General features: G+C 41.9%; 1 protein-coding gene and 1 long non-coding RNA gene across 5 annotated transcripts in view; one reads left to right on the forward strand and one right to left on the reverse strand.

The window, feature by feature from the left end:
- LOC130273544 (uncharacterized) overlaps positions 1-8802 on the forward strand; it is a 66492-nt gene extending 57690 nt beyond the window's left edge. For 3 of the 4 annotated variants that reach the window (XR_008844034.1, XR_008844031.1, XR_008844030.1), the window contains one exon: positions 8665-8802. This is a non-coding gene — a long non-coding RNA (uncharacterized LOC130273544). The remainder of the gene's footprint in view (positions 1-8664) is intronic. The other variant, XR_008844035.1, reaches the window with a different exon arrangement.
- LOC130273542 (epidermal growth factor receptor-like) overlaps positions 1-27200 on the reverse strand; it is a 221210-nt gene that overhangs the window by 17361 nt on the left and 176649 nt on the right. The window contains exons 15-19 of the mRNA XM_056520539.1: positions 16387-16544; positions 12192-12230; positions 8650-8791; positions 8081-8203; positions 7041-7139 (exon numbers count right to left, since the gene is read on the reverse strand). Coding sequence (XP_056376514.1) covers positions 7041-7139; positions 8081-8203; positions 8650-8791; positions 12192-12230; positions 16387-16544 — 561 coding nt within the window. The remainder of the gene's footprint in view (positions 1-7040; positions 7140-8080; positions 8204-8649; positions 8792-12191; positions 12231-16386; positions 16545-27200) is intronic.

The raw sequence follows: 27200 nt of genomic DNA on the forward strand, positions 1-27200 counted from the left end.
TTGATTATATATACCCTGTTCCTTCATTGGATACCATTTTCATACTGTCATAAATTCCTTTTCTAGTCTACAAAATCATCTGTTTTCCACATATTATGGGTATTACATCTATGAATCCACCTTATTGCAGGTCTATGGACTACAAGAGCTGACATCCAACTGGTTATAAAGCTGAACAATAATCGTGACCCACAGATCTTGTAGTGGACATTCACCTATTTACGTCAAATCCTCCATTATCCAGTTATTATACAAATAGCACAAGCTTTCCTGTCCCAATTAAATCTAACACTGGCTATTTCCTGAGGCTCTATCTGGTCTCATTTTGGAGCCAACATAATCTGGCAAAAGCATCCTAGCAAAAAGCTTCCTCATAGTTTTGCTGTCGCAAGAGGTATTGTAAGAGCCTAAAGGATACCATTGCTGGAAAATACATGTGAGGTTGTATATAACCTGCCCAAAACACTTGAAACTTTGCAGACCTCTATTGCTTACATTTAAAAACATTACAGACAGTCAGGGCAGATTTCCAAGTTGTTATATTAACTCTTCGAACATACTGTAGTTCTAGGTGGTCAGGGTGGGTTCACACTACGTTTGCAGTGTACGGTTGCTGGATCCGGTTGGGAGGGGCGAAAAACGTCTGCTCCCGTATTCCCAGCCGGATCCGGCCCGAACCCCGTTCATTTCAATGAGCCGACCGGAGTCAAACGCTGACTCCGGTTGTCTAATTTTTGCCCCGTATACGGTTTTCTGACCGGACCTAAAACCGTAGTGTGAACCTAAAACAATGACACCAGGGGGAACTTAAATAGTCACTGTCATTTAAAGAAAGTTTGCATAGATTAATAGTACTATATAAGAACTATATAATACACTATAAAATTATATAAGAAACCTAATGTATATTACAAATTTTATATTTGTTATAAGACAAAAATGCCTGGCCCTTTATAGCAAGTGACACTCTTTGAAACTCTCTGCAGTGACTATTGTCAAGGACACTGAAAAAACACAAATGTTAAAAGATAACATGACCATTGAAGTTACCCTTTAAACCCTAAACGCCACAGGGTGTACTTGTACGCCCTTGCCGTCTGAAACTTAACATACCTGTATACCTAAGTGTCTATGAAGAGAGTGCAGGAGCTACGCTATATTCACAGGCAGTGAGTGAGGTCTACTATCTAAAGGGAGAAAATAAAGGTACTAGTATGTTAGTGGTCCTCATCGGATCCTGCGTGATCACGTGGGTTTGATTAGTGAAAATGGAGGAAGAGGTCCCCTTACTCAGCCTCCTGCCCCCCGATCATCGCTCCTATGATACAGCCTGGCTGATTATCTTGTCCTTGGAAATTCCACATTTAGTCTCCCTGACTTGTAGGATCCTGTCATAATATTGGCAATGCATTGGGAAATTCTTCAGGCCTCCTGTTTCTCTGGATCATCTTTGATATGTTTCTACACATTAACTAAAGTCACCTGTGGTAAATTAAATTGATTGAAAGTGATTTGTAAAGACAAACCCTGTCTATATAAGGTCTCACAGCGGACAATGCATATCAGAGAAAAAAAGCAAGCCATGAGGTGGAAAGAATTGTCTGTGGAGTTCAGAGAGAGGATTGCGTAAAGGCACATATCAGGTTTTTCAGCGGCATGGAAAAAGAGACTGTCAGGGTTGATGGTAAACTGAATGCAGCAAAGTAAAAAGATGTTTTTATTGAATACTCTGGACCCCAGACTTGGCTGAAGGATAACCTTCCAACAAGACAATGGGGGAGATTTATCAAAACCTGTCCGGAGGAAAAGTTAACCAGTTGCCCATAGCAACCAATCAGATTGCTTCTTTCATTTTTTAAAAGGCCTCTGATAAATGAAAAAAGTGATCTGATTGGTTGCTATGGGCAACTCAGCAACTTTTCCTCTGGACAGGTTTTGATAAATCTCCCCCAATGAGCCTAAACACAGCCTAGACCAGTGGTTCTCAACTTTTTTCGCGACTGTACCCCCCCAAAGGGTGAAAGTATGTCCAAACAGCTGGAGATATTTCAATAATACTTTGTCACATGTTACTTATATGTCAAATAAAAATATAAAATAGTTAAAATAACCCCTAACCTATCCCCATATGTGAAGGATGGGTTTTTTATTTCAAGTCCTATGCAAGTATATAGGACTTCTGGTGCCTTACTCCACAAGTCCAGCTGGTAAGCCACACCCTCCCTGCATGCCATGTCCCATCTCACAAAGACACACCCACCATTTAAGCCACACACCTTTTATTTTCAGTTTACAATATCTTTACCACAACACAGCCCCACCAGAGGACAGGATATGAGTATTAGAAATGAGGATTAGCTATGGGGACGGGATATGAGGTCAGGATATGAGGACAGGATATGAGGATGGGATATGGGGACAGGATATGAGGTCGGGATATAGGGACGGTGTGGTGTACCGGTACCATATCCTATCCGGTACCTTCTATTGTGGTTCCCATAGCCAGAGTCCCTAGACGTCGGGGTCCCAATTGTCTAGTTCACCACTAGTCACCCCTTATCCAGATAGTAACTATCCAGTAACCATTTGGGATTTATGTCTATAGGATTGTATAAATGTAAATAAATAGTTAATTACCTTGCCATAGCGTAGCAGGACCTGCGAGTCATGTGATCAGGGGAACTCTATGGTATTTCTGCTTGAGGACCTTTGGAGGTCCCTGTGACATAGTCAAACCTATCACACCTTGTAACAGTGAGTGACAGGTGTTCGGACCAATGGGATTAGCCCCGCCCCCTGCCCATATAAGGGAGCGGCAGCCATCTTCTCGCTCTCTTGTTCCTGTGCAAGCAAGCAAGAAGCATCTGCGCTGCTGAGATCTGTGAGTCTAGGCCTGAACCTTGCGGCGACAGCAGTGTATCAATCCCCACGCACTCTGCAGGATCACCGGACCTTATCTATCCCCTAAATCTGGACAGATCTGCAATAACTACCCTAAATTCAGAGACTTCTAATATCACTCAAGGTCCGCAACAATTGTCAGTCATTGAGATCTATAGAGACTGTTTGCCTGAGACTGTCATTGTTCATTGGATGTACTGCAAGCACTTAAGTAAAGTTTGTTCAAGTTCAAGTACCTTGTGGACCTTCAGTCATTTTATTACATGCCGAAGGAAGCACGGTGGTCCGTGCGAAACGGAGTCTGTTGCCAGTTTGTCCCCCCACTGCACGTCCTATCCCCCAAGTTTGTGAGTATCTGTCTATGCTTTGCTTACGCAAATAAAGAAGAAGAGAAACGTGGTGAGTCTGCCGGTCTGATCCGTTGTCTTTACTCTATCATTTCTACTGTGCCTCAGCTTTGATCAGAGCACCACCACCTTCACTTACATCCATCCACCTATACCACATCGAGTCCAACAATATACAGCAGTGCCGTGCCACTCGCCTCATCTTCCATTTTATTACATGCACCTATCGTTTCTGGGAAGAGCGTCGATAGGCCAGAGAATTACCTCAGCATACCAGCCCTCAGCCTGGCGTCACGAACTCTAGGGTTAACATTAACCCCTTACCTACCACAACATCCCAACTACCCTACACCCCCCAGAGCTACCACAACGGGATATGAGGACAGGATGTAGGGTCGAGAAATGGGGACGGGATATGGGGTCGAGATACGAGAACAAAATATGAGGACAGGATATGAGGTCGGAATATGAGGAGGGGATTTAGGGATGGGATATGAGGACAAAAGCTTCCTCCTGTGTTGCTTTTCCTCCCCCACAAGGATAATGTAGGAAAAAAATCGGACAGTGCCGGGTACTCAGCTAGTAAGTCATAAAAGTACTTAATTTCATAATGGTGTGTGCTTACCATACTAATGCGATACTTTAACCCCTTGTGTCATTATTCCCCCCTCCATCTTAATCCCCTTGTGCCATTATCTCCCCCTCCAATCCCCCTGGGCCAATATATGAGATACATACAATAGCACTCTCCCATACTGCGGTGTAACACTTAGTTTAATATGCTTACCAGGCATGTGTCCATCCCGTTCGGCGGGAGTTGGAGGGCCACACTGATGGGTGATGTCCTTCTGCGCTGTGCTGGCACCTCCGCGCAACATCAGGGACATCACATGTCAGGCCCAGCAGCCACTGCAGCTCACGTAAGGTGCAGCTCCAGCCGCGGTACAATATAGTGAGCTGCCGGGGAGACTGCAGTGTCCAATCCCCGCTCTGTGCTGACAAATACTGGCCAATGCATGGCCGGTATTTGTTAGCGAATTGCCGTACCCCCGCTTAACCCTTGGCGTACCATTAGGGGTACGCATACCCCTGGTTGAGAACCCTTGGCCTAGACTACACAGAATTGTCTTAGGGACAACTCAGTGAATGTCTGAGTGGCCCAGCCAGAGCCCTGACTTGAACCCAATTGAACTTCTCTGTGAAACCTGAAAATGGCTTTGACTGACAGTCTCCATCCAACCTGACAGAGCTTGAGAGGACCTCTAAAGAATAATTGCAGAAAATCTCTAAATCCAAGTGTGTTATCATCCCAAAGAAGAACGGAGCCTGAAATCACTGCCAAAAGGTGCTTAAACTAAGTACTGAGTAAAGGGTCTGAATACTTATGTCAATGCAAGATTGTACTTCTTCCTTTTTTAATAACCTAGCAAAGCTTTCTAATATTCTGTTTTCACTTTGGGGATTGAGTGCAGAATGATGGAGAAAAACTGAAATCAAGGCAGCAATATAACATAATGTGAAAAACGTTAAAGGGACTGAGGATTTTCTAAATACATTGTATGCCATTCATGTTTTGTTCTATCCTCCTGAAAACAGGGAAGAAAGCTTTAGGTTATTGGCAGATGTTCCAACTATGTGTCAGTGCTGTGCTCTTGGTAAATACAGGAAATGTTGGTGGATCCTCAGGAAAAAAATTATTTGGAAGGAAAAAGTATTAAAACCAGATGCATTTAAAGAGAAATGTACCTTAAATTGTAATGGATTTAAAGTGTATAAAAGTGTATGTAGATTTAGCTTGGGCTGTCCATGTAATTCATTACAGTGACACGCTGCTCTGGTTCTGTAACCTTTTTGGACGTCTCTTTTGTATAAATATTCATGAAATCAATTGTAAGCTGCACAAGCTGTATTCCTTATGGGCATCATACATGGTTATAATCCTCTCAGAGTTAAGATGCCAGGTGTTTGATGAAGATGCGTCAGCACTGACATGTCTGTTTCAGAAAATAATTGTATTTAACTTTAAACACAATTTTAGAAGCCCCCCCCCCTTCTTAGAACTGTGCATTGTGTCATCCCCCTGTTATTAGTCCTGGAAATAGATTGCTAAACTGACAAGTGTCAATATACTTGTCCATAGTTTGTATATAGTCTCACACTGCGATGAGTGTATAGTATCACAGTCAAAACATACCATAATAAGGGGCATGGTAACACCTAATTGAATGGCACAACGTAGTTCTAACATGGAAGAATTTACACTACAAAAAGCTTTTGAAAAAACTATAAGACAGATTTACCTTTTGTAAATGTGCAAGAATTCTGGCATAATTTGCACCAAGAAAACTATCTTAGGCTGGGTTCACACTACGTTTTCTCCCATACGGGAGCGCATACGGCAGGGGGGAGCTAAAACCTCACGCTCCCGTATGTAATTCATTTCAATGAGCCGGCCGGAGTGAAACGTTCGCATATGGCGCAAAAATGAGCCGACCGGACCAAACGTTTCACTCCGGCCGGCTCATTGAAATGAATGACACACGGGAGCGCATACGAAGGCATACGGGAGCGCGAGGTTTTAGCTCCCCCTGCCGTATGCGCTCCCGTATGGGAGAAAACGTAGTGTGAACCCAGCCTTATATGGTTTGTGCCACATTTAGACTTTTTTTTTAAGATGCTTTTTATACACTTTTCCCCAGCATCTCACAAAGGGAACATGGTCTCCCTAACAGCAGTGTGGCTTTGGTAAAAGGCATGACACTGTGCCCCAACTAATAGCTGGTCTGCTCTAAACTTAGGCTAGAAAGTCTAGGAACGCAACAGATTCACTGATAAACTTTAATAAATCCGGTGCATTTCAAGACTGTCTAGCCGAAGCGTATACTAAGAATTAGACAGTTTTAGTCAATCTGGGCCAATTTTTGGGCCAAAACTGCAGACGTAGCTATGCAAAGAATGTGAGCTGCTGCAGGGAGATCGCAGGGGGTCCCAGAGGCGGGCCCCCCGCGATCAGACATCGTATCCCCTATCCTTTCGATAGGGGATAAGATGTTTTTGCCCGGAATACCCCTTTAACTTATCAGATATTTATATATGCTGTATATGTAAATATAGCATAAACAATTATATACAAATTCATGCAGTGTACTGATCTACAGCTCTTTATCTATTGTAAACCTACAATAATATCAATGATTCCTGACAGTCTCTGGAGTATCCACAAAGCTGAAAATACAGACTAAACAAAGGGTCTTTCTTTCTCCATACAATTGTGTAGCATGGTTACATATTACATGGAGTGATGCCATCGAGCCTTCAACTCAAAACAAAACATTTGCAACTTCTTCAACCTTTGCAGATTTCCAGAAACTAGAACAAACTGAGTCTTGTTTCCAACTGTTTACCTTGGAGATAGTGGAGGCACATTGTGATCTAATACAACTATGCCTGGTATCTGGTCACAAGCTGCTGTAAAATCCTTTTTGCTCAAAAAAAAGAAAAAAAAAACAGCCTAAGGGAATTGTGGTCACCAAGAGCTACAAGGTAGGAAATAAGAGATGTTTCATTTGTCACCAGACCAGATTTTTCATGAGCTTAATTTTAATGTGTAGCTATTTGGAAGCATGTTCCATATAACACAATGCCATACCACCAACGATCCTAGATGGTTAGGATTGGATTTCATGCACAGAACCTAAAGCAAAACTTAATTTATGGAGACTGAATAAACTAAATTTGGCAAAAAACATGAAATATTTGGAGGATGAGTCCATTTGGTAAATCAATACTTACATCTAAAATTTCCTTGTTGGCTTTAGGTGATGTGGCCTCACGTAACTCTTTGATAGCTACTGGGATTTTTATGCCTTCACCTTCTGGTGTCCAAATACCCTATTTACAGATATAATTGATTAGCAAAAAAAGAACATATACTTGTATTGATAGTCTAAGATTGTTTTATTTATAGGTTTGCCTTCTAGATATAGTCAACATTTCCAACAATGTTTAACTAGTGAAGTTACTATTTTTTTTCGCACTTTTGCAATAGGCAGTGACTTATATACTAGGTCCACTAAGACACTGGGGCTGCCATTGTGGGGACTAGTGCAATGTTTGTAAGATTACATCTATCTATTACTCCGCCCCTAGACATCTTATCCCCAATTCAAAGGAAAGGGGATAAGATGTCTGATCTCCCTGCGGCACCCGGCATTCGAGTGTTGGGTGCAGCGCCAGAGGCTCGTGATATTACGGCCGTGCCCAGCTTGTGACGTCACGGCCATGCCCCCTCAATGCAAGTCTATGGGAGGGGGCGTCACGCCCCCTCCCATAGACTTGCATTGAGGGGGCATGGCCGTGACGTCACGAGTGGGGCGTGACCATGACGTCACGAGCCTCCACCCTGCATTGCCAGTCATCCGTCACAGAGTGAAATTCTCTCCGTGCACCGGATGTCTGGGGTGCCGCAGCTGAGACCGCCACTGATGACCCCCGCGATCAGACATCTTATCTTCTAAGATGTCTAGTGACGAAGTACCCCTTTAACCCTTACTAGAGTACAAGACCCTATTGAAACAATAGAATATGTTATCAAAGATTAGTATATAAAAGAATTATGGAATGACCCTATTGTAGAAGAAATTCTAAAGCAACTCCACCCTAGACTAATAAATGCTCACCTATATGTTTAGTACAATGGCTATTCTGTTACTAGACAAGCCTTGTGTTGACTGCTCTTCAGCCAACCGATCCAACAAAAAAAGTACAAATATATACAGTGAAAAAAAATTAATTGGTTGTTGACCAAAAATGATTGTTTCCCCACATCTTACCTGATATACAGTACCAAATGCACCTGACCCAAGAACCTTTATCTTCTTGAATTCAGTTTCTTTCAAGATTCGAAGAAGTGCTTGGTTCGGTGCTTCACCACTTGGTGTAATAGGTTCCACTAGCTATAATGAAATAATGCCATATTTTACAAAAATTTCCACATCATATTATACTACATTCTATGTTTTCTTCCTAGTATAATGTGCGACAAATGATTCTGTGAAAATCCTTTAACTTAGCGTTATTCTTATAAAGGTAATGCAAATATTTGTACGATTATTTTATATAAAATATAATACAGAATTCAGAAGTAACAAGGATACCACAATCCTAAAATGGTTGTCTGCACCATTACTGTAAAAAGTAGATAGAAGACAGTTTGTCCAGTGGCACCTACAGGTGAGCTATGAGGGCTACCGGTATATTGCATATTTTTTTTATTTCATCTGGTTTTAATGTAATGGCTTATTAATCAAACTGGCATTTATTTATTTCTTTTAATTATAAACAATATTTATACATATATATATATATATATATATACATAATATATAATCATTGTCCACACCTCTCTTTCCTGCAGCAGCCTACGAAGAGTGCGCTTTCTGTTAATACGGTTTCTTCGAACAAAGAAAAATGCAACCAGTCCCATAACAACAGCGGCAAGGATGCCTCCAACAACGCCAGCTGCGATGTACGCCACATTGGATCTGAAAATTAGACAACATTTAGTTAGAATTGAATTCAACCCTTTGTCACCGGTCCTTCACTAAGTATTCCCAACCTATAAAATATTATTTGCCACCTCATGCATTGAAGGTATCATGAACCGTCTGCTTATCCATATACATAACTTCTCTTATACAGAGGCTGAAAAATCATTGTATCATGGAGACGCCTATCAATATTTTCTTTTTGGAAGGGGCGAGAAAATCACTCCTTTGAGATTCACACTACTTATATAAAATAATATATTTCTCATAGTAAAATGGATAGACTATTGTGTCTATCACTATTACTATGTGGTATTTCTTTTGGAAATATACTGTAGTAGCGAAAACACTGCAGTGGTGATTACAAGAGATCAGAGAATTCTTCTCTAGCCAGCTGGCTACAGAGCAGCACCAATAATATGGAAGCCAATGCAGTTAAAAGAGATAAGCAGAAGGCAAAATGTATTTGTCAGGGACTAAACTGCATATGTCAATAAGACCTTCATCATTACACCACATGGTGGGGGTTCATATACTTTCTAAAGTGCTTGTATATTTTTGTGAGCTGGAAAATCTGACACAACTCTAGCATGAAAGCCAATTGAAGGTTGTATTCTGCATCAATGTGTGGCTCCAATTTAGCCCATGTGTCTGGTTTTCTGACATCTAAACGGCACTGAATGGCCCTGAAAGTTTATAAAGAACAGATAACATCTACATCTTTTGCAGCAAAAATTTGGATCTCCCTTTAAATGATTTTTATGACATAATGTAAGTCTAGGGCCCATTTACACTACGTAATTTACGAACAGAATTCCACTCAGAAATTAAGGTGCAGCAGCCTTCCATTGTTTTCAGTGGGATTCTGCTGCACCATTCATCCTACGGAATTTCCGCTGCAGACATTCTGCCACAGAAATTCTGGATCCTAAACTCCACTTAAAGTGTAACTGTCGTCAACAAAAACTTTTTATATAATGTAGATAATACCATTATATGTATATTTGTTATATACATTAGTTGAAAATGGGTATATTTTTGGGTGAAAGGATGAGGAGTCCAAATACAGGAAGTGAGGGTAGGACAAGCAGGGATCTGTGCAGACTCCTGGCTTGTCAATCATCGTCATATGTGAGCCTGTAGCATTTCACAGAGCCTCACTGCACAGAGCCCTGCTTGGCCACCCTCACTTCCTGTATTTGGACTCCTCAGAGACACACAGGCAATAGCTGCAGGGACAAAAATATACATATTTTTTAACCAATGTACCGTATTTTTCGCCGTATAAGACGCACTTTTTCTTCCCCAAAACTGGGGGAAAAAAGTCGGTGCGTCTTATACGGCGAATACACCCCCATCGCGGCGGTCCCTGCGGCCATCAACAGGCGGGACCCGCGGCTAAAACAGGACTTCACCGATCGCGGTGATGCCCTGTATTAACCCTTCAGACGCGGCGATCAAAGCTGACCACCGCGTCTGAAGGGAAAGTGACACTAACCCGGCTGTTCAGTCGGGCTGTTCGGGACCGCCGTGATTTCACCGCGGCGGTCCCGAACAGCCCGACTGAATAGCCGGGTTAGTGCTTACAGGACACCGGGAGGGACCTTACCTGCCTCCTCGGTGTCTTCTCCGTTCAGGGATCCCCTGTATGGCCGGCGCTCTCCTTCCTCGTCATCACGTCGTCGCGTACATGTGTCGGCGTGCGTAACGACGTGATGGCGTCGACGGAGAGCGAGGATACCCGGCCGGCAGCAGAGACGTTCAGCAGCAGGCCGGCAGCGGAGCGACGGGGACACGGCGACAGCGATGGAGCGACATCCAGGGCAGCGGTGACGGGTCCGGAGCGGCGGGGACACGTGAGTATTACCTCCTATGCAGTGGTCTTCAATCTGCGGACCTCCAGATGTTGCAAAACTACAACTCCCAGCATGCCCGGACAGCCAACGGCTGTCCGGGCATGCTGGGAGTTGTAGTTTTGCAACATCTGGAGGTCTGCAGGTTGAAGACCACTATTGGGTTCAAAATCTTTAACTTTTTAGATTTTGCACCTAAAAATAGGGTGCGTCTTATACGCCGGTGCGTCCTATAGGGCGAAAAATACGGTATATTACAAATATACCTATAATGGTATTGTCTACATTATATAAAAAGTTTTTGTTGATGACCGGTACACTTTAAAAGAATAAACATTCTTTCTGCTATAAAATGCATTGAATTGCAGACAGTGTACTGCTACAGATGGAATCTCTGCCCGAAATATCGCCAGGCGGAAATTCCATAGTGTGAATGAGCCCTTAGATGTGCTTAGATGTTAGGAAATCTTCAGAGATGCAGAGCTGTCTGATCTGAAAGCCATAGGCCAAGTTCACACGGCAGAATTTTTGCTGAATGTCCGCACAAACATTCCGCTGCAGTAGAGTCCCACTGATTTCAATGGGATCCTGCTGCACTGTTCACACGCAGAATTTCTGCGTCAGATGCTTCTGAAGCAGAAATTCTGATTCGGGCATCCACAGACAGAACAGACATGTCTATTCTTTCTGTGGACTCTAAGAGGAAACGCATTGCGTCTATCAGATGACACATTTACAGTATTTTCAGGCGGACATTACACATGGTTTCTTTATGTGTGGCAACGTCTCATGGAATATAACAGATATTTATTTTTTTTATTCATTTTTTTTATTGTAAATCATGTTTGTTTTATTTTTTTATTTTTATTGCTGACATATTCCATCACACAGTGGACAGATCAAGTTCATGGCCCCTCCCTAGGGTTGTGCTTGGGCTTTGTTTACCAGCCCATATTCCCTCCCCAACTATACATGTGTAGTTGTTTACAGGGGATTTGTTTTATACCTAATAAAGATTTGTCTTATTAGCATCATATTACTGGTGTGCTGATGTTTTTTCAGTGTTACGCTTTCCTTCTTTTTGGTTTGTGCTTATTGGTACACTGATCAGTATACATATAATTATGATTTGATTGAGGCCCCCGTTCTCTTGTTTGCTTGACAGAGCAAGTACATAGGCAACAGCTCAGTACATTGTGTACTGCAGTGCTTCCTAATCAGTGTGCCTCCAGCTGTTGCAAAACTACAATTCCCAGCAAGCCCAGACAGCTAAATGCTGTCTGGGCTTGCTGGGAATTGTAGTTTTGCAACAGCTGGAGGCACACTTGTTGGGAAACCCTGGTGCAGCTCAGCTGCCATCAACCTCGCTTCAAAGGGAGCTAAGCTGCAGTAACCCAGCATGACCACTAAACAAAGTATGGAGCTGTTTGCTTCCACCTCTCTTTCAATGGCAATTTGAAGAATACATTTAAGTATATATATGGGTACAATATATGGGTATCTTTAACTATAGTTTTTTAACCAAATTAATCCATAAGTCTTACCCAGGGGGTTTACAGCCTTCAATGCCAGGACCGGTACACCTATCAAAATGAAAATGAAAGATTATTTAAGCCTTTTCATTTTGCACCTCTAAATATTAGCATTATAGGAATTTAATCCAGAGAACAACAGAAAACCGTAATGGAAAGTAAAAATGACGAGGCCAAGACCATCCAACAGAGTGCCAAATTCTATAAACTAGAATAGAGATGGGAGAAAAAAAGTGAGGCAAAGCAGAGCACCTCATCTTCTCTCACACCCAAAACATGTTTAAATATGTAAAAAAAAAAAAGACAAAAGGTATACATGGAAAAAGCACATTCAATAGAGAACAAGCTACAAAATGGCACTATGTTGGTCTTGGTTCTTGCCATCACAAACTGATACACTGGGACAACATTTCCATAAGCTTATCCCCTTTGTCTGTTCATACTTAGCAATAAGTAGAGGTTTCTACCTAACCTCAAGTACGTATGCCTTTCATACACGAAATTATGGATAACTATCTGCCATTACCAACACAATGTAACTGCTAATTGTTGTCAGTAGATGGCAGCACAAATCAAAATTAGGAAAGGTGTATAAATTCCTTCTGATACAGACAAGCAAAACAGTAAAATAAACAGCACAATAAAGTGCAATAGAATAGACCATGATTCTCAAAGTTACTGCTGCATAGCTATGGAAAGCAAATGTTTACATCTAAAGTGTAACTTAAAGAGTACCTGTCATTTGGAAAAAATGTTGACATGTCCTAGCGACAAGTCAAAAGTTTTGATCGGTGAGGGTCTGAGTGTTCCGACCGCTGCTGGTCTGGAGAATGAGTCAGGAGAAGTCTGCGCTGCTGCACGCTCCTCTCCCTGCACTTTATCAAGTGATAGAGACACATTCCATAGACATTGCAAGTTTGTCTCGTTCACAAGACACAGATCCAGAAGAGAAGTGTGAACTTCTCCCAGCTCGTTCTCCTGATCGGTGGAGGTCTGGACACATAGGCCCAGATTTATCAAAGAATGTCTACGGTAGAGCTATTTTCCCACGTTTATTTGGGTGGTGGGTTTGACTAGTGTTCATCATATTTATCAAGAAGGTGCAGCAGGATGATGAATTTTGCGCAGTTGTCGTGCTGTGGTGGGAAAAGCTCTACCACATACACTTTTTCTAGACACTTGTGAGGGAGGGAAGTAGACACTTTCTTGGGTCCTGAATTTGGCAGGTTAGGTGTTTTTACTTACTTTCACAGAGCTGCCGGGACATTTTTACTTGCATTTTAGACGCTACAATCAAATTTGATTGCGGTGTCTAAGGAGTTAAAGCCGGGCATCACCGTGATCAGCTCCTGAGCACGTGTCACAGAAGGGAGTGGGATGCTGTCGTCCACAAGAGGTTAAAGGTTGAATTGCAGAAGGTAGAGGGGAGTCTCATGCCTACTGGTAGGTGGTGTAGCTTTGCGCCTAAATAAGTACCTTTGCGCACAAAATAGCGACTTTTGACAAAAGTCGCATATGATAAATACGTGACCACATCATGGTAAAGAAGAAAAAGTTCTACGGGTAGGCAAAAGACCCATAAAAGTCGCTAAATATGCTGCTTGCGCCTGAACTGCCCCTAAACATAGACAAAAAAAAATATGCTCTAAAAGCAATGATAAATCTCCCCCATAGACCCCTTCCAATCCAAACTTTGACATCGTTGTTAGAACAGTGGACATTTAGAGCTGTTGGGCCCCAATGCAAAATATACAGAAGGGCCCCCACATACCAAATGTCTTTTTTATGGGAAAGAGTGGCCTCTGGACCTCTTAGGCATCAGGGTTTGGATGCTATAGTTACCTCTCCACCTTCTATTGGTATAACCATCCATCACTTGAAAATGAGGTAATATATACATACACCCACTATGTGAAACATTTGTTCTAGAGGAAAAAAGATGTAGCTACCTCTATTTACAAGTTTCTATCTTATAAAATATAGTAAATGAACAACAAGTAAATGTGAGGGCTGTTCTTGGGAAAGGAGTGTGACCATCACAAGGGTGTTAACTAGAAATCTTTCCAATAGTAGGGGGTACTAGAGTAGAATTATGTGACATTGGATAACTAGGCATTATTGACTTTCAGGAACCTTTAAAAGCTGGGTAAAAGTTCCGAGTTAGGCTGGGTTCACAGCTGTGTTTCTGTTCTCCGCTTTATTGCTCCTCATCTGCTCTGTTCAGGAGCAGAAAAACTGAAACCAACTGAGGTCATTTTTATAATCAGTTTATCTCGGTTTTCATAAGCTCAGTCTGTTGTCCTTTTTTGAAATGGACGACCAAACTAACCAAACATAAATTTTACATTGGAGTCTATGGGGATTGATATGATTGGAAGAGTGTTCTATTTGCATCTTTTATTTTGTCTATCATTTGGCAATCTGAGGCTATGTTCACATCAACCCTAGGAGCTCTGTTTGCTGATTGCGCTATAATAATTTTAGCGGAGAAAAAATATTGTAAAATAATGGACATCTAATGGAACAACAAAGGACCTCATTCAAAGTGAATGGGACCTGTCAGGATCCGTTGGTGTTGCAGGTCATACTGGCCATCCAGCCCCATTATCAACATGTGTAATAGAACTCCCAAATGGAACTCTGCAACGCAGATGGGAACATGTTAAGAAGGTGGGAAGAGATGCAGGAAGTAAAGTCATATTGGGTGACTTGCATCCCAGCCATCAAAAAATGTCAGAAAGAAGTGTGCAAGAGGTGTGTGGCATCTGTGCCTGCTGCAAGAATGCATCATTGGACCCAAAATCTGTTTTCAGTTGGGTGCAATGCTTTAAACTCATACAAGTTGGCTTGTGAATGTATATATTCTACAGAACGTGTATGTTTATATATGGTGATTTGAACAATGTGCGTTAATTGGTGGTGGGGATATACAGTATGATGGTGTGGTGAACATGTGCTTAAAGGGGTACTCCTCCAGAAAACATTTTTTTTTTTTTTATCAACTGGTGCCAGAAAGTTAAACAGATTTATAAATTAAAAATTCAAGAATTTGGAGGGGCTCTTGTCCGTCTAGCTACCAAAACAACCTGGGCTGCCCAATCTGACACCTTTACCCATGGTGTCCAAAAATATAAATAAATCAGGTAAATTATTGGGGCTCAAGGTCTAGGATATGGGTACAAATATTTATTAATTGATTAAAAATGACAATACAGATGCGTGATATGCTACCTGTGGCTCACGGGCCCTTGTGTATTTTCATTTTTAATTAATTAATAAATATTTGTACCCATATCCTAGACCTTGAGCCCCAATAATTTACCAGATTTGTAAATTACTTCTATTTAAAAATCTTAACCCTTCCAGTATTTATCAGCTGCTGTATGCTTCAGAGGAAGTTCTTTTTGAATTTCCTTTCTGTCTGACCACAATGCTCTTTGTTGGCACCTCTGTATGTTTTAGGAACTGTCCAGAGTAGGAGAAAATCCCCATAGAAAATCTATCCTGACATGGACAGAGGTGTCAGTAGAGAGCACTGTGGTCAGTCAGAAAGGACATTCAAAAAGAAAAGAACTTCCTGTGGAGCATATAGCAGCTGATAAGTACTGGAAGGATTAAGTAAGTAATTTACAAATCTGTTTAACTTTCTGGCACCAGTTGATTTAAAAAAAAAGTTTTCCAGGGGAGTACCCCTTTAAGCACATGTTTACCACACATGGACAAAAACAGATATACATTTATAAAAGAAAAAAAACAGTCCATTATTTTGACAGACAATTCAAACAGAAGGGGAGTGCATCAGTTTATCATTCATATAAACTAGGAACTGTACTTAACAGATTTAAAACGCTAATGTGAACTAAGCCTTAGCTGTAATGGTGACCATATTGGCTGCTACTCAGCTTAGGAGCTGTAGACTCAATAATAGATTTTTAATAAAGACTGTTTGCCAAGTGGACTTATTTGTCATTTTAAATGTATTGTAGCAGTAGTCCAGTATGTTGTGAACGTGAATGTAGCCTTTAAATTGTAATACTTCTACTAAACGGATAAATTAGAAAGGTTATATTAGATCGAATAATCTTTTACACAATAACCTTAACCTTTGGGCCTGTCATAAGAAAATCTTAAGTTGATATGATAAAAATATCTCTTCATTTACATTTGTGCTTCTGAGGCCATACAGGAGACGGTTGTGTTTACTTACCCTGTCTTGCATTCTAAGCTACAGAACTGACAAACTCCAGCTTCATCCGGATACTTGGGATATAGGATACTACTCTCGCCATAATAGGCAGGCATGCAGCTTTTCACACAGTTTTCATCATCGATGTAATGAGCGCATTTTGTACATTGATTTGCATCCTAAAGAAAGGAATCGAGTAGAAAGGATAAAATACTGTCGACTATAGGCAAAAAAACATTGCTACCAATACTAAAAGACCCCAGCTCCCGTGGCGGAGGGGCCAGTGGTAACCTTCACATGTCATTAAGGAAGCGAAATTTCTGGTGGCAGTACAGCAAATGTCGCAAGAATGTGGGGATTTAGAATAGTAACCACACATTGCTGTGTCTGTTTGCCTAATACCTTTACACGGGCAAAGCATGTTTCCAAAGTTTTCCTACTTCTACTGGGGATCATGATGATCCCAGTGGTGGCATAGAGTGATGACGAAGGCATAGAGATATTCCATAGCTTACTATGATGAGGTAAAAAAAAAAAAAAACGGTATCTCTACCTCACAAAAGAAGCAGGGGGTTATCTGCCTCATCTGAATTAGGCCATAAACAATTATTACAGACATCATGGAGATTACAGTCACCTTATTGGTGGGTTTCCTCCCATATTGGCCCTGATTTATAAATCAGCCCGAAACCCTAATTGTCGAGCTCTTGTAAAGTGAAAGTTGAGCTGTGATTGGTTGTTATGGGAAAACCAGACAATTAGGGTTTCAAACTGATTGATAAATATAGGCCATTGTACTGCTTTTCATCTTATCAATGCTGCCAAAGCTAGTTTGATGAGTTTTAGGTTCTTGGGTGGGTAAATACAACTGTTTTTATGATAAATAACATACACAGCCACAAGGTGGCAGCATTGCCCACAGTCTTTGTCAGTAGTGATACTTCCTCCTACTCCTGCCAAGGAGACTGACTGTCACTATATCCAGAGGCACAGAGGCTGGCAATAGGTTTGAGAGCGCAGTGTCTGGCACTATTGTATATTTGAGGGCATATTGCTGTCACTACCTCAAGAGCTCTTGTCCCCACAGACTGTTGGAGAGAGGCTAACCGGTCCATTCTGAAAGACTGCCCACATTTTTGGTTCACAGTAGGCATCACAGCCTCTCTGTCATGATGGGGACATATAAGGACTACATGTTCCTAGTATACCCAAGCATATGTGCTAAAAATGTTCCTTTTTTTATTATTGTCATTTATGTCATATAAAATGTGAGTTTGTGATATTCACTTTGAGCCACTTTTGGGCTATTGAAGTCACTTTTGACTCTCATCTCAGTTGAATATGGAAGAAAAAAAAGAACCCCAAATATGCAGGTTAGATGACATCTACATCTACTGTAAATGTATATAATTTTCTGTAATAATATGTAAAGTGTAATATTTTTATTAAAATTACTACATAGATATATGTATACTATTTGAAAGTTTACGTTTATTATTTTTAATATATGTTGGAGAATATGTCTTTATATGCCACTAGAAAAATTGCAAATTTCAAATCCTATCATAGAATAAAGCCTGAAGTGGTTAATACTGCTGGCCATGATCTGACACACTGTGATCCGGATAATGCGCTAAACATCTGGTGGTTCATATTTGTCCAGATGTTTGTCTTCAGCCTTACGTTCTAGCTCAGAACTGTGCTATATCTGAGGCAGTATGTAATACTATCCAGTTCCTGTCCTGATTTAATACTTCCCATTGATGAGCACTGCTGTCTTATCAACTTCTGAGAAAGCACACAAAAAGCAATGGGGCGAGTGCTTCCAGGAGCAGGAGGTTCACCAACATTCAGATCTCACATTCATGAATGTATTCAGATAATGCAGTGTTTCTTACTGTGGTTAACCAAGGTTACGTGATGAGCTCGGTTATGATATCTACATCCTGATAATAAAAAGTTCATACAAAATGGATGAAAGAGCCTTTTGTCAGAATTCTAGAAAAGCTACAGATTAACAATTTATCAGGTTGTAACAATATATTTATTTATAAAGCAGAATTTGAGATGTACTCTATCTGCGTTGCTTTGACCGAGAACTCTAGTCTGGGTGCAATCTCCCCTATACCCGAGCAAAAACTAGAGAATCAATATACATGAAACATACATGTCATGAAAGCTCACAAATCTGGTTGTGGTGCAAGATATATATATATATATATATATATATATATATATATATATATACATACACACACAAGGTGACTGGTTCTCAAGGTCTACATGTGGCTCAGTGCATAGTGAATAGATATTGTATTGTGGGATATAGTCTAAATGTGCTGTGTCAGAGTCCCTAAATCTAGATGCAATCTCCACTAAACCAGATAGGTATTAATATAAATATGTAGGAGAATAAATATGTATGGGTAATAAGTGAAAAAGGGGAGAGAACAGAGACAAGAAAATGAAAATGAGTTGAAATAGAGAAGAAAGAGAGAGAAAAAAGGGAAAGAAAATCGATAGTGGATATAAAACACGTGGAAAGAAAAAGAGAAAAAACAATAATAGATATAGGACAGGTGGGTACTACATGAAAATATGAATAGAAGACGCTCTTGTGGCATTAACAATAAGGTGCAATTTATTTACGATACAAATTGTTATGCAAGTACAATACGGGGAGAGCGCTGGGCCCTAGCGCTGTGATTCTCCCAGATAAAAGCAGTTACATACACTCTAAATACAATAATAGATTAAAATCTATAATAAATACAATGCTTAAAAAAATTAAGAGAACACTAAGATAACACATCCTAGATCTGAATGAATGAACTATCGTATGAAATACTTTCTTCTGAATATAGTTCAGATGAAATAGTTGAATGTGCTGACAACAAAATCACACAAAAATTATCAATGGAAATCAAATTTATCAACCCATGGAGGTCTGGATATGGAGTCACACTCAAAATCAATGTGGAAAACTACACTACAGGCTGATCCAACTTTGATGTAATGTCCTTAAAACAAGTCGAAATGAGGCTCCGTATGACCTCCCTACAACACCTGGGCATGCTCCTGATGAGGTGGTGGATGGTCTCCTGAGGCATGTCCTCCAAGACCTGGACTAAAGCATCCGCCAACTCCTGGACAGTCTGTGGTGCAACGTGGCATTGGTGGATGGAGCAAGACTTGATGTCCCATTTGTGCTCAATCGGATTCAGGTCTGGGGAATGGGCAGGCCAGTCCATAGTATCAATGCCTTCCTCTTGCAGGAACTGCTGACACACTGCAGCCACATGAGGTCTTGAATTGTCTTGCATTAGGAGGAACCCAGGGCCAACTGCACCAGCATATGGTCTCCCAAGGGGTCTGAGGATCTCATCTCGGTACCTAATGGCAGTCAGGCTACTTCTGGCAAGCACATGGAGGGCTGTGCGGCCCCACAAAGAAAAACCACCCCACACCATTACTGACCCACCGCCAAACCGGTCATGCTGGAGGATGTTGTAGGCAGCAGAACATTCTCCACGCCAGTGGCGAATTTGCCAATCTTGTTGTTCTCTGGCAAATGACAAACATCCTGCACGGTGTTGGGCTGTAAGCACAACCCCCACCTGTGGACGTCGGGCCGTCATACCACCCTCACGAAGTCTATTTCTGACCGTTTGAGTGGACACATGCACATTTGTGGCCTGCTGGAGGTCATTTTGTAGGGCTCTGGCATTGCTCCTCCTGCTCCTCCTTGCACAAATGCGGAGGTAGCGGTCCTGCTGCTGGGTTGTTGCCCTCCTGTGGCCTACTCCACGTCTCCTGGTGTACTGGCCTGTCTCCTGGTAGCGCCTCCATGCTCTGGACACTATGCTGACACAGACAGCAAACCTTCTTGCCACAGCTCGCATTGATGTGCCATCCTGGATGAGCTGCACTACCTGAGCCACTTGTGCTGGTTGTAGACTACGTCTCATGCTACCACTAGAGTGAAAGCACCGCCAGCATTCAAAAGTGACCAAAACATCAGCAGGAAGCATAGGAAGTGGTCTGTGGTCACTACCTGCAGAACCACTCTTTTATATGGGGTGTCTTGCTAATTGCCTATAATTTCCACCTGTTGTCTGTTCCATTTGAACAACAGCATGTGAAATTGATTGTCAATCAGTGTTGCTTCCTGAGTGGACAGTGTGATTTCACAGAAGTGTGATTGACTTGGAGTTACATTGTGTTGCGAGTACTGGAAGGCACGACCTCGTGGAGGGGAGTGCACAGTGATGATGCTGTTATGCGGTAGTAGATGCGGCTATGGATGCGTAGCCTGATTATAGTAGTGCTTCATATAATGACTGGAGGCACAGTCAGTGGCTGTATTACAGACCAGATGCGTATTGACCTTCTTGGTCCTTCCTAGTAGTCGAAATGTGATAATGACAAGAGCTAGGCTTTATATACTTGCGAGGGTAAAAGGGAAGAAAAGGTGGATAAATCTTAGGAACAGAATATGATCAGTTATCAGAGCAGAAATGGGGATTGGAAAAAAGAAAAAGCAGGGTGTAGAAAGATGAAAAATGAGGAGTAGAAAGAAAATAAATATGTATGTGCATGGTGTTTGCGGACCAGTATGAATGTTAACTCGTTAGTGTAATGAAAAATATAGATATAATGATCATGATCTGTATGCAAAAAAGTAGGTGTATAATAAATACTCCAACGCCTTCATCAGAATTTTTTCAGGGTAGTCTTCTTTCTTGAACTCTTCTGTCTGTTCTTTGGCTTCTTCCTCAAAGTCCTCCTCATTGGTGCAATTCCTCTTCAAGCATCTATATTGGCCTTGGGGTACATTAAGAAGCCACCGTGGGAGATGGCAACTGTTGAAGAGGATGTAAGAAATTTTGGCGGTTGGTTTCTTGTAAGTTTGGCATTTTAGTTTTCCACTTTTGACTGTGATCAATAGATCTAAAAATTCTGTTCAGTGCTAATTTGAGGAGTAAAAAGTACATAACATTTTTTTTATATTTAGGGAATATAAAAATGTGTTTAATGCCTTTCTTTCCAGCGATTTTTTCATATAAAACTTCTTGAGGCTTAGATTCCTGATGAACTTTTCTATTCCCACATATACGTTGAATTTACTCATTTCTCTGGTTGGTTATTTCAGGCCTTTATTTAGTAGCTTTGTTGGTCCAATGATAGTGTAGTTTGACTCAAATTGATAATGGCAGAATCTAGTTTAATGGAGATTGCATCTAGATTTAAGGTCTCTGACACAACACATTTAGACTATATCCCACAGTACAATATCTATTCACTACCCACTGAGCCACATCTAGACCTTGAGAACCAGTCACCTTGTGTGTGTATGTATATATGTATATATCTTGCACCACAACCAGATTTGTGAGCTTTCATGACAGTTGCAGTACAATTTTACTCTGTTTGGTGTAGCTAGATCCCTATACACAGCGAAATCTGTTGTAACTCAAAGTATACAGACAGTGCTTTTCACCCCTGTCTTCCATTATAGTCACAGGAGATCTCCCTTACTTAACCAATTGCACAACTCTCTTTATCCCAACAGGAGCTCCCCAATTTCCCAGTAGTCAAAGCAGTAGTTCCACCCATCAGTCAGAGCAGGGCCTGTGCCTTTTCCCCACGAGTTACTGTAGTGCCGTTTCCCAATCCTCAGCATTTAGGCCCCTATAGCTTTCCCCAGTGGTGTCAGCAGAGCTCCCCACCTTTCTCCTGTTGTCTCTCCTTTAACCAGTGGTCACCTTCTTAGGGTATGTTCACACTGTGGAAAAATGTGTGCCCAGAAAACACGGACGGACATTCCGCACATTTAAAAGTTCCAGTGGGCACTAGGACTGCTCGGAAATGCACAGTCTCATAGACAGCAATGCATTCCGAGCGAAATCCGCAGAAAGAATAGACATGTCTTTTCTTTCTGTGGATGGTGAAATCAGGATACACAGTGCAGCAGAATCCCATTGAAATCAATGGGTCTCTGCTGCAGCGGAATGTTATGCTGAATATTCCGGCGGACATTCCGCTGTGTGAACATACCCTTAAAAAGAAGCATGAAGCTACAGAATAAAGATGTTGCAGCAGAACGGAGCATACCTAGAAGTTCTTACTATAGGTACATTGCAGCCACCTACATGCAGATGATATGAAAATACCCACATACTGTAAGCATATGATTTGAATTAGCCGAATAGTGTTTGCTTTCATATGATAAAGGTACCATCTTCTTTTCATCTGCTTCCCTTAAACTTAAACCAGACATTTTTTAGGATAATTCAATTAGATTCACACCTATGTGATAAGAGAGCTGTGGAAAGTCCCAACGCCTAGAATGTGCAATGTGTGGCTACCAAAAAACACTGGTGCCTATATAAATAAATATGGAGGACCCCCTCCTCCAACTCTTTTCTCATAGCTCTGTTCTATTAAGGCCAGATGTAAACTAATATTTGTAAAGAAAATACAAGAATGATTAAAAACAGTTGCCCTTCCTTTCATTTTCTTTTCTCACCCCACAAGGCAGGAAGTTTAACTTCCCAGAAATTTTCATTTCTATCTCTATTTTTTTTCATGCTTAAGGAATCATTCATTTCACTTTTGGCATAAGCACACTAACCATCAGGTCACCGAAGTACAAAATATGCAATATGATCTAATACAGTGGGTCAGACTAAAAGTTTACATGACCTTGTAAAGAGACATAAAGCCAACCACTCAGCTCTCCACCCTTGCTTGGGGAAAAGGTTGTTTGAGACTAGAAAACCATGATTGCTCCACTCCTGTCTGTGTCTGGTATTACAGCTCTGCCCATTGTAGAACGGGATTTCTTCTCCCATATTGCGTTTTCCTATTTCGCTAATGTAATTAAAATTGTAAAAAGGAAAAACTAAACTATTACTTTGACATAAGTATTCAGACCGTTAGGCAGCGATTACAGTCTCCAGTCTTCTTGTATATGAAGCCACAAGATTTGTACAGATGATTTTCTGCCATTCTTCTCTGCAGGTCCTTTTAAAGAGGTACTCTGATGGTAAACTATTTTTTTTTAAATCAAATGGTGCCAAAAACAAATTAGACAAATTTGTAAATTACTTCAATTTAAAAGTCTAAATCCTTCCAGTACTTATCAGCTGCTGTATGCTCCACGGGAAGTTCTTTTCTTTTTGAATTTCCTTTCTTTCTGACCACAGTGATCTCTGCTGACACCTGCTCTGGACAGTTCCTGACATGGACGTGTCAGCAGAGAGCACTGTGGTCAGAAAGAAAGGAACTTCAAAAAGAAAATAACTTCCTATGGAGCATACAGCAGCTGATCAGTATTGGAAGGATTAAGATTTTTAAACAGAAGTCATTTACAAATCTGTTTAACTTTCTGGCATTAGTTGATTTATTAAAACAAATGTTTTCCAGAATACCCCTTTAACCCGATAACGACCACGGACGAGTATAGACGTCCAGGTTGGCAGCCGTTCCCGCACCTGGACGTCTATACTCGTCCATTATTCTTGTGGGTGCTGCCCAGTGCACCCACGAGATCGCGGCAGGGACTCGGCTGTATCACACAGCCAGGACCCTGCTGCACTGCCAGGACCGAAGTAAACTTCGGTCCCGGCAGTTTTAACCCTGCCGGGAGTGACCGCGGGCTGTAAGTGTTATGACAGAGGGAGGGAGCTCCCTCTGTCACCCCTGCAGCACCCCGCATCGCGGGGTGCTGCTGCATACCTGGGCAGCCGGGGGTCCTACAAAGACCTACAGAGGCACGTCCTAATATGCTGCCTGCTAGTGAAAACTGGCAGGCAGCATATAACTGCAATGCTTGGGAATACTAAGTATTCCAAAGCATTAAAAAGTGCAAAAATAAATAAATAAAATAAAAGTGTAAAAATAAATAAAAATGTAATAAAAGTGTAAAAAAAAAAATATATATATATATATATATATATATATATATATATATTAAAAATAAATTTATTAAATGAATCTAATAAAAAAAAAAAGCATAATGTGTAGGATCGCATTGGCGGACATCCGCAGCATGTAATATGCTGCGGATGTCCACCATGTGATCCTACACATTATGCAGCAGTCACGGTAATGAGCTCCCTGCTGCGGCTGGGTACCTTTGTGTGTCCACTAATAGCGGCGGATTTCCCGCCAGCAGTCATGAGCGGACACACTGAGCTACCCAGCCGCAGCAGTGATGGATATATTCACCATGAGCGGGTGCTTATTCCCACAACATGGTGGATATATCCATCAGGAGCCTTAACTGTCACAGACAAATGCGTTATACTGCCAGCCGACCAAGGACCAATCAGAGAGATCCCTGGTCCAGCCAATAACTTGTAGGGGTGCGGTATATAAATGGGGTCACTTGTGGGGGTGGGGGTACTGTTCTGCCCTGAAAGCCAAATGGCGCTCCTCTCCTTCTGAGTCCTACCACGCGGCCAAGGAACCATATATGGCCAAAGCGGGGGTATTTCCGAACATGGGACAAGCAGCTAAATAAAATATAGGGTGCATTTCTTTCAATATCAGAAGTGATGTACAAATATGCCCCCCAAATGATGCATTTGTGAAAAATTGCAAATTTCGAATTTTTAACGCGGACTTTGTAATAATTCCTGCCAAAAAACTATGGTGTTAAAATACTCACTGTACCCCCTAGCGAATACCTTGAGGGGTCTAGTTTTTAAAATGGGGTCATTTGGAGGGGTGTTCCTATGTTCTACTACCTTTTAATTTCTGCAAACCTTGCATAGCACATAAAAAAGATGTACTGTCACGATGCCGGCTGGCAGGAGGTGGATCCTCTGTGCCAGAGAGGGATTGGCGTGGACCGTGCTAGTGGACCGGTTCTAAGTCACTACTGGTGTTCACCAGAGCCCGCCGCAAAGCGGGATGGTCTTGCTGCGGCGGTAGTAACCAGGTCGTATCCACTAGCAACGGCTCAACCTCTCTGACTGCTGAAGATAGGCGCGGTACAAGGGAGTAGACAAAAGCAAGGTCGGACGTAGCAGAAGGTCGGGGCAGGCAGCAAGGATCGTAGTCAGGGGCAACGGCAGGAGGTCTGGAACACAGGCTAGGAACACACAAGGGAACGCTTTCACTAGGCACAAGGGCAACAAGATCCGGCGAGGGAGTGCAGGGGAAGTGAGGTATACATAGGGAGTGCACAGGTGAACACACTAATTGGAACCACTGCGCCAATCAGTGGCGCAGTGGCCCTTTAAATCGCAGAGACCCGGCGCGCGCGCGCCCTAGGGAGCGGGGCCGCGCGCGCCGGGACAGGACCGAGGGAGAGCGAGTCAGGTACGGAAGCCGGGGTGCGCATCGCGAGCGGGCGCCACCCGCATCGCGAATCGCATCCCGGCTGGAGGCGGTATCGCAGCGCACCCGGTCAGTGGATCTGACCGGGGCGCTGCCGTAGCGAGGATGTTGCGAGCGCTCCGGGGAGGAGCGGGGACCCGGAGAGCTCGGCGTAACAGTACCCCCCCCTTGGGTCTCCCCCTCTTCTTGGACCCTGAGAACCTGAGGACCAGACTTTTATCTAGGATATTGTCCTCAGGTTCCCAGGATCTCTCTTCAGGGCCACAGCCCTCCCAGTCACCCAGAGCGCTCGGCGTAACATGTACTTTTCAAATTTTCTAAATTTCAAGTTAAATTGTTAGGCTTCTAACTAATTTAAAATGTTAATTAAAAACAAAAAAATGATGTCAAAATAAAGTAGACATCTGAAAGTATAAGTTTCATAAACTATTTGGTCAGTATGTATAAATATATGCAACCTATTAGTGTTAAAATAGCAAAAAATCTTAATTTTTTGTAAAAATTTCATGATTTTTTACATTGTAAAAAAAAACTACAAATGATATCGACTTACTTTTACTATGTACATGAAGGACAACTTGTGACAAAAAACAATGTCAGAATTATCGTGATTGGCAAAACGTTACCAGAGTTATTCTCTAATAAAGACAGACATCCCCGATTTGAAAAAACAGGCCTGGTCTTTCAGGGGCGTACAGGTTTATTTGTATTGGTCCTTAAGGGGTTAAACCAGGTTACATAGGGACCGCCTGTGGAAGCCATGTTCAGGTCTTTTCTGAGATGTTTGATTGGGTTCTGGGACACATAATGGCATTGAAAGAGTTGTCCTTACATCACTCCTGTGTTGTCTTGGTGGTTGGAAGGTGAATCTTTGGATCTATGCTTCATTAAGCTATCTCTCAACCCCTGACTAGTCTCCCAATCCCAGCTGCTGAACCCCCCCCCCCCCACAATATGATGCTGCCACCACCATTCTTCACTGTGAGGATAGTATTGGGGTGGTGATGCACAGTGCTAGGTTTCCTCCAGACATGATGCTAGGAATTAAAGTTAAATCTTGGTTTCTTCAAATCAAAAAAATCTTGTTTCTCACAGTCTGAGAATCCTCTAGGTGCCTTTTTTTTTTTTTTTTTGCAAACTCCTGGGGTCTTTTATTTATCTTTAACTAGGGGAGGCTTCTTTCTGGCTAGTCTGCAATAAAGCCAAGATTGGTGGAATGCTACAGTGATCAGGGTTGATCTTCTGGAAGTTTCTCCCATCTGCACCCAGGATCTTTGCAGATCAGCCAGCGTTACCATTGGGTTCTTGGCCATCGTTCTTCGTCACTTCTCCCCTGGATTTCTTAGTTTGGTGGGGCAGCCAGCTCTAGCAAAAGTCCTGGTTGTTCTAAACCTTTTCCATTTAAAAATGATGAAGGCCATTGTGCTCTTGGGAACTTTTAATGCAGCAGATTTTTCTTTTTTACCCATCCCCTGATCAGAGGCTCC

The sequence above is a fragment of the Hyla sarda genome, chromosome 5 (assembly GCF_029499605.1).
Source record: "Hyla sarda isolate aHylSar1 chromosome 5, aHylSar1.hap1, whole genome shotgun sequence".
In the NCBI taxonomy this organism is placed as follows: Eukaryota; Metazoa; Chordata; class Amphibia; order Anura; family Hylidae; genus Hyla; species Hyla sarda.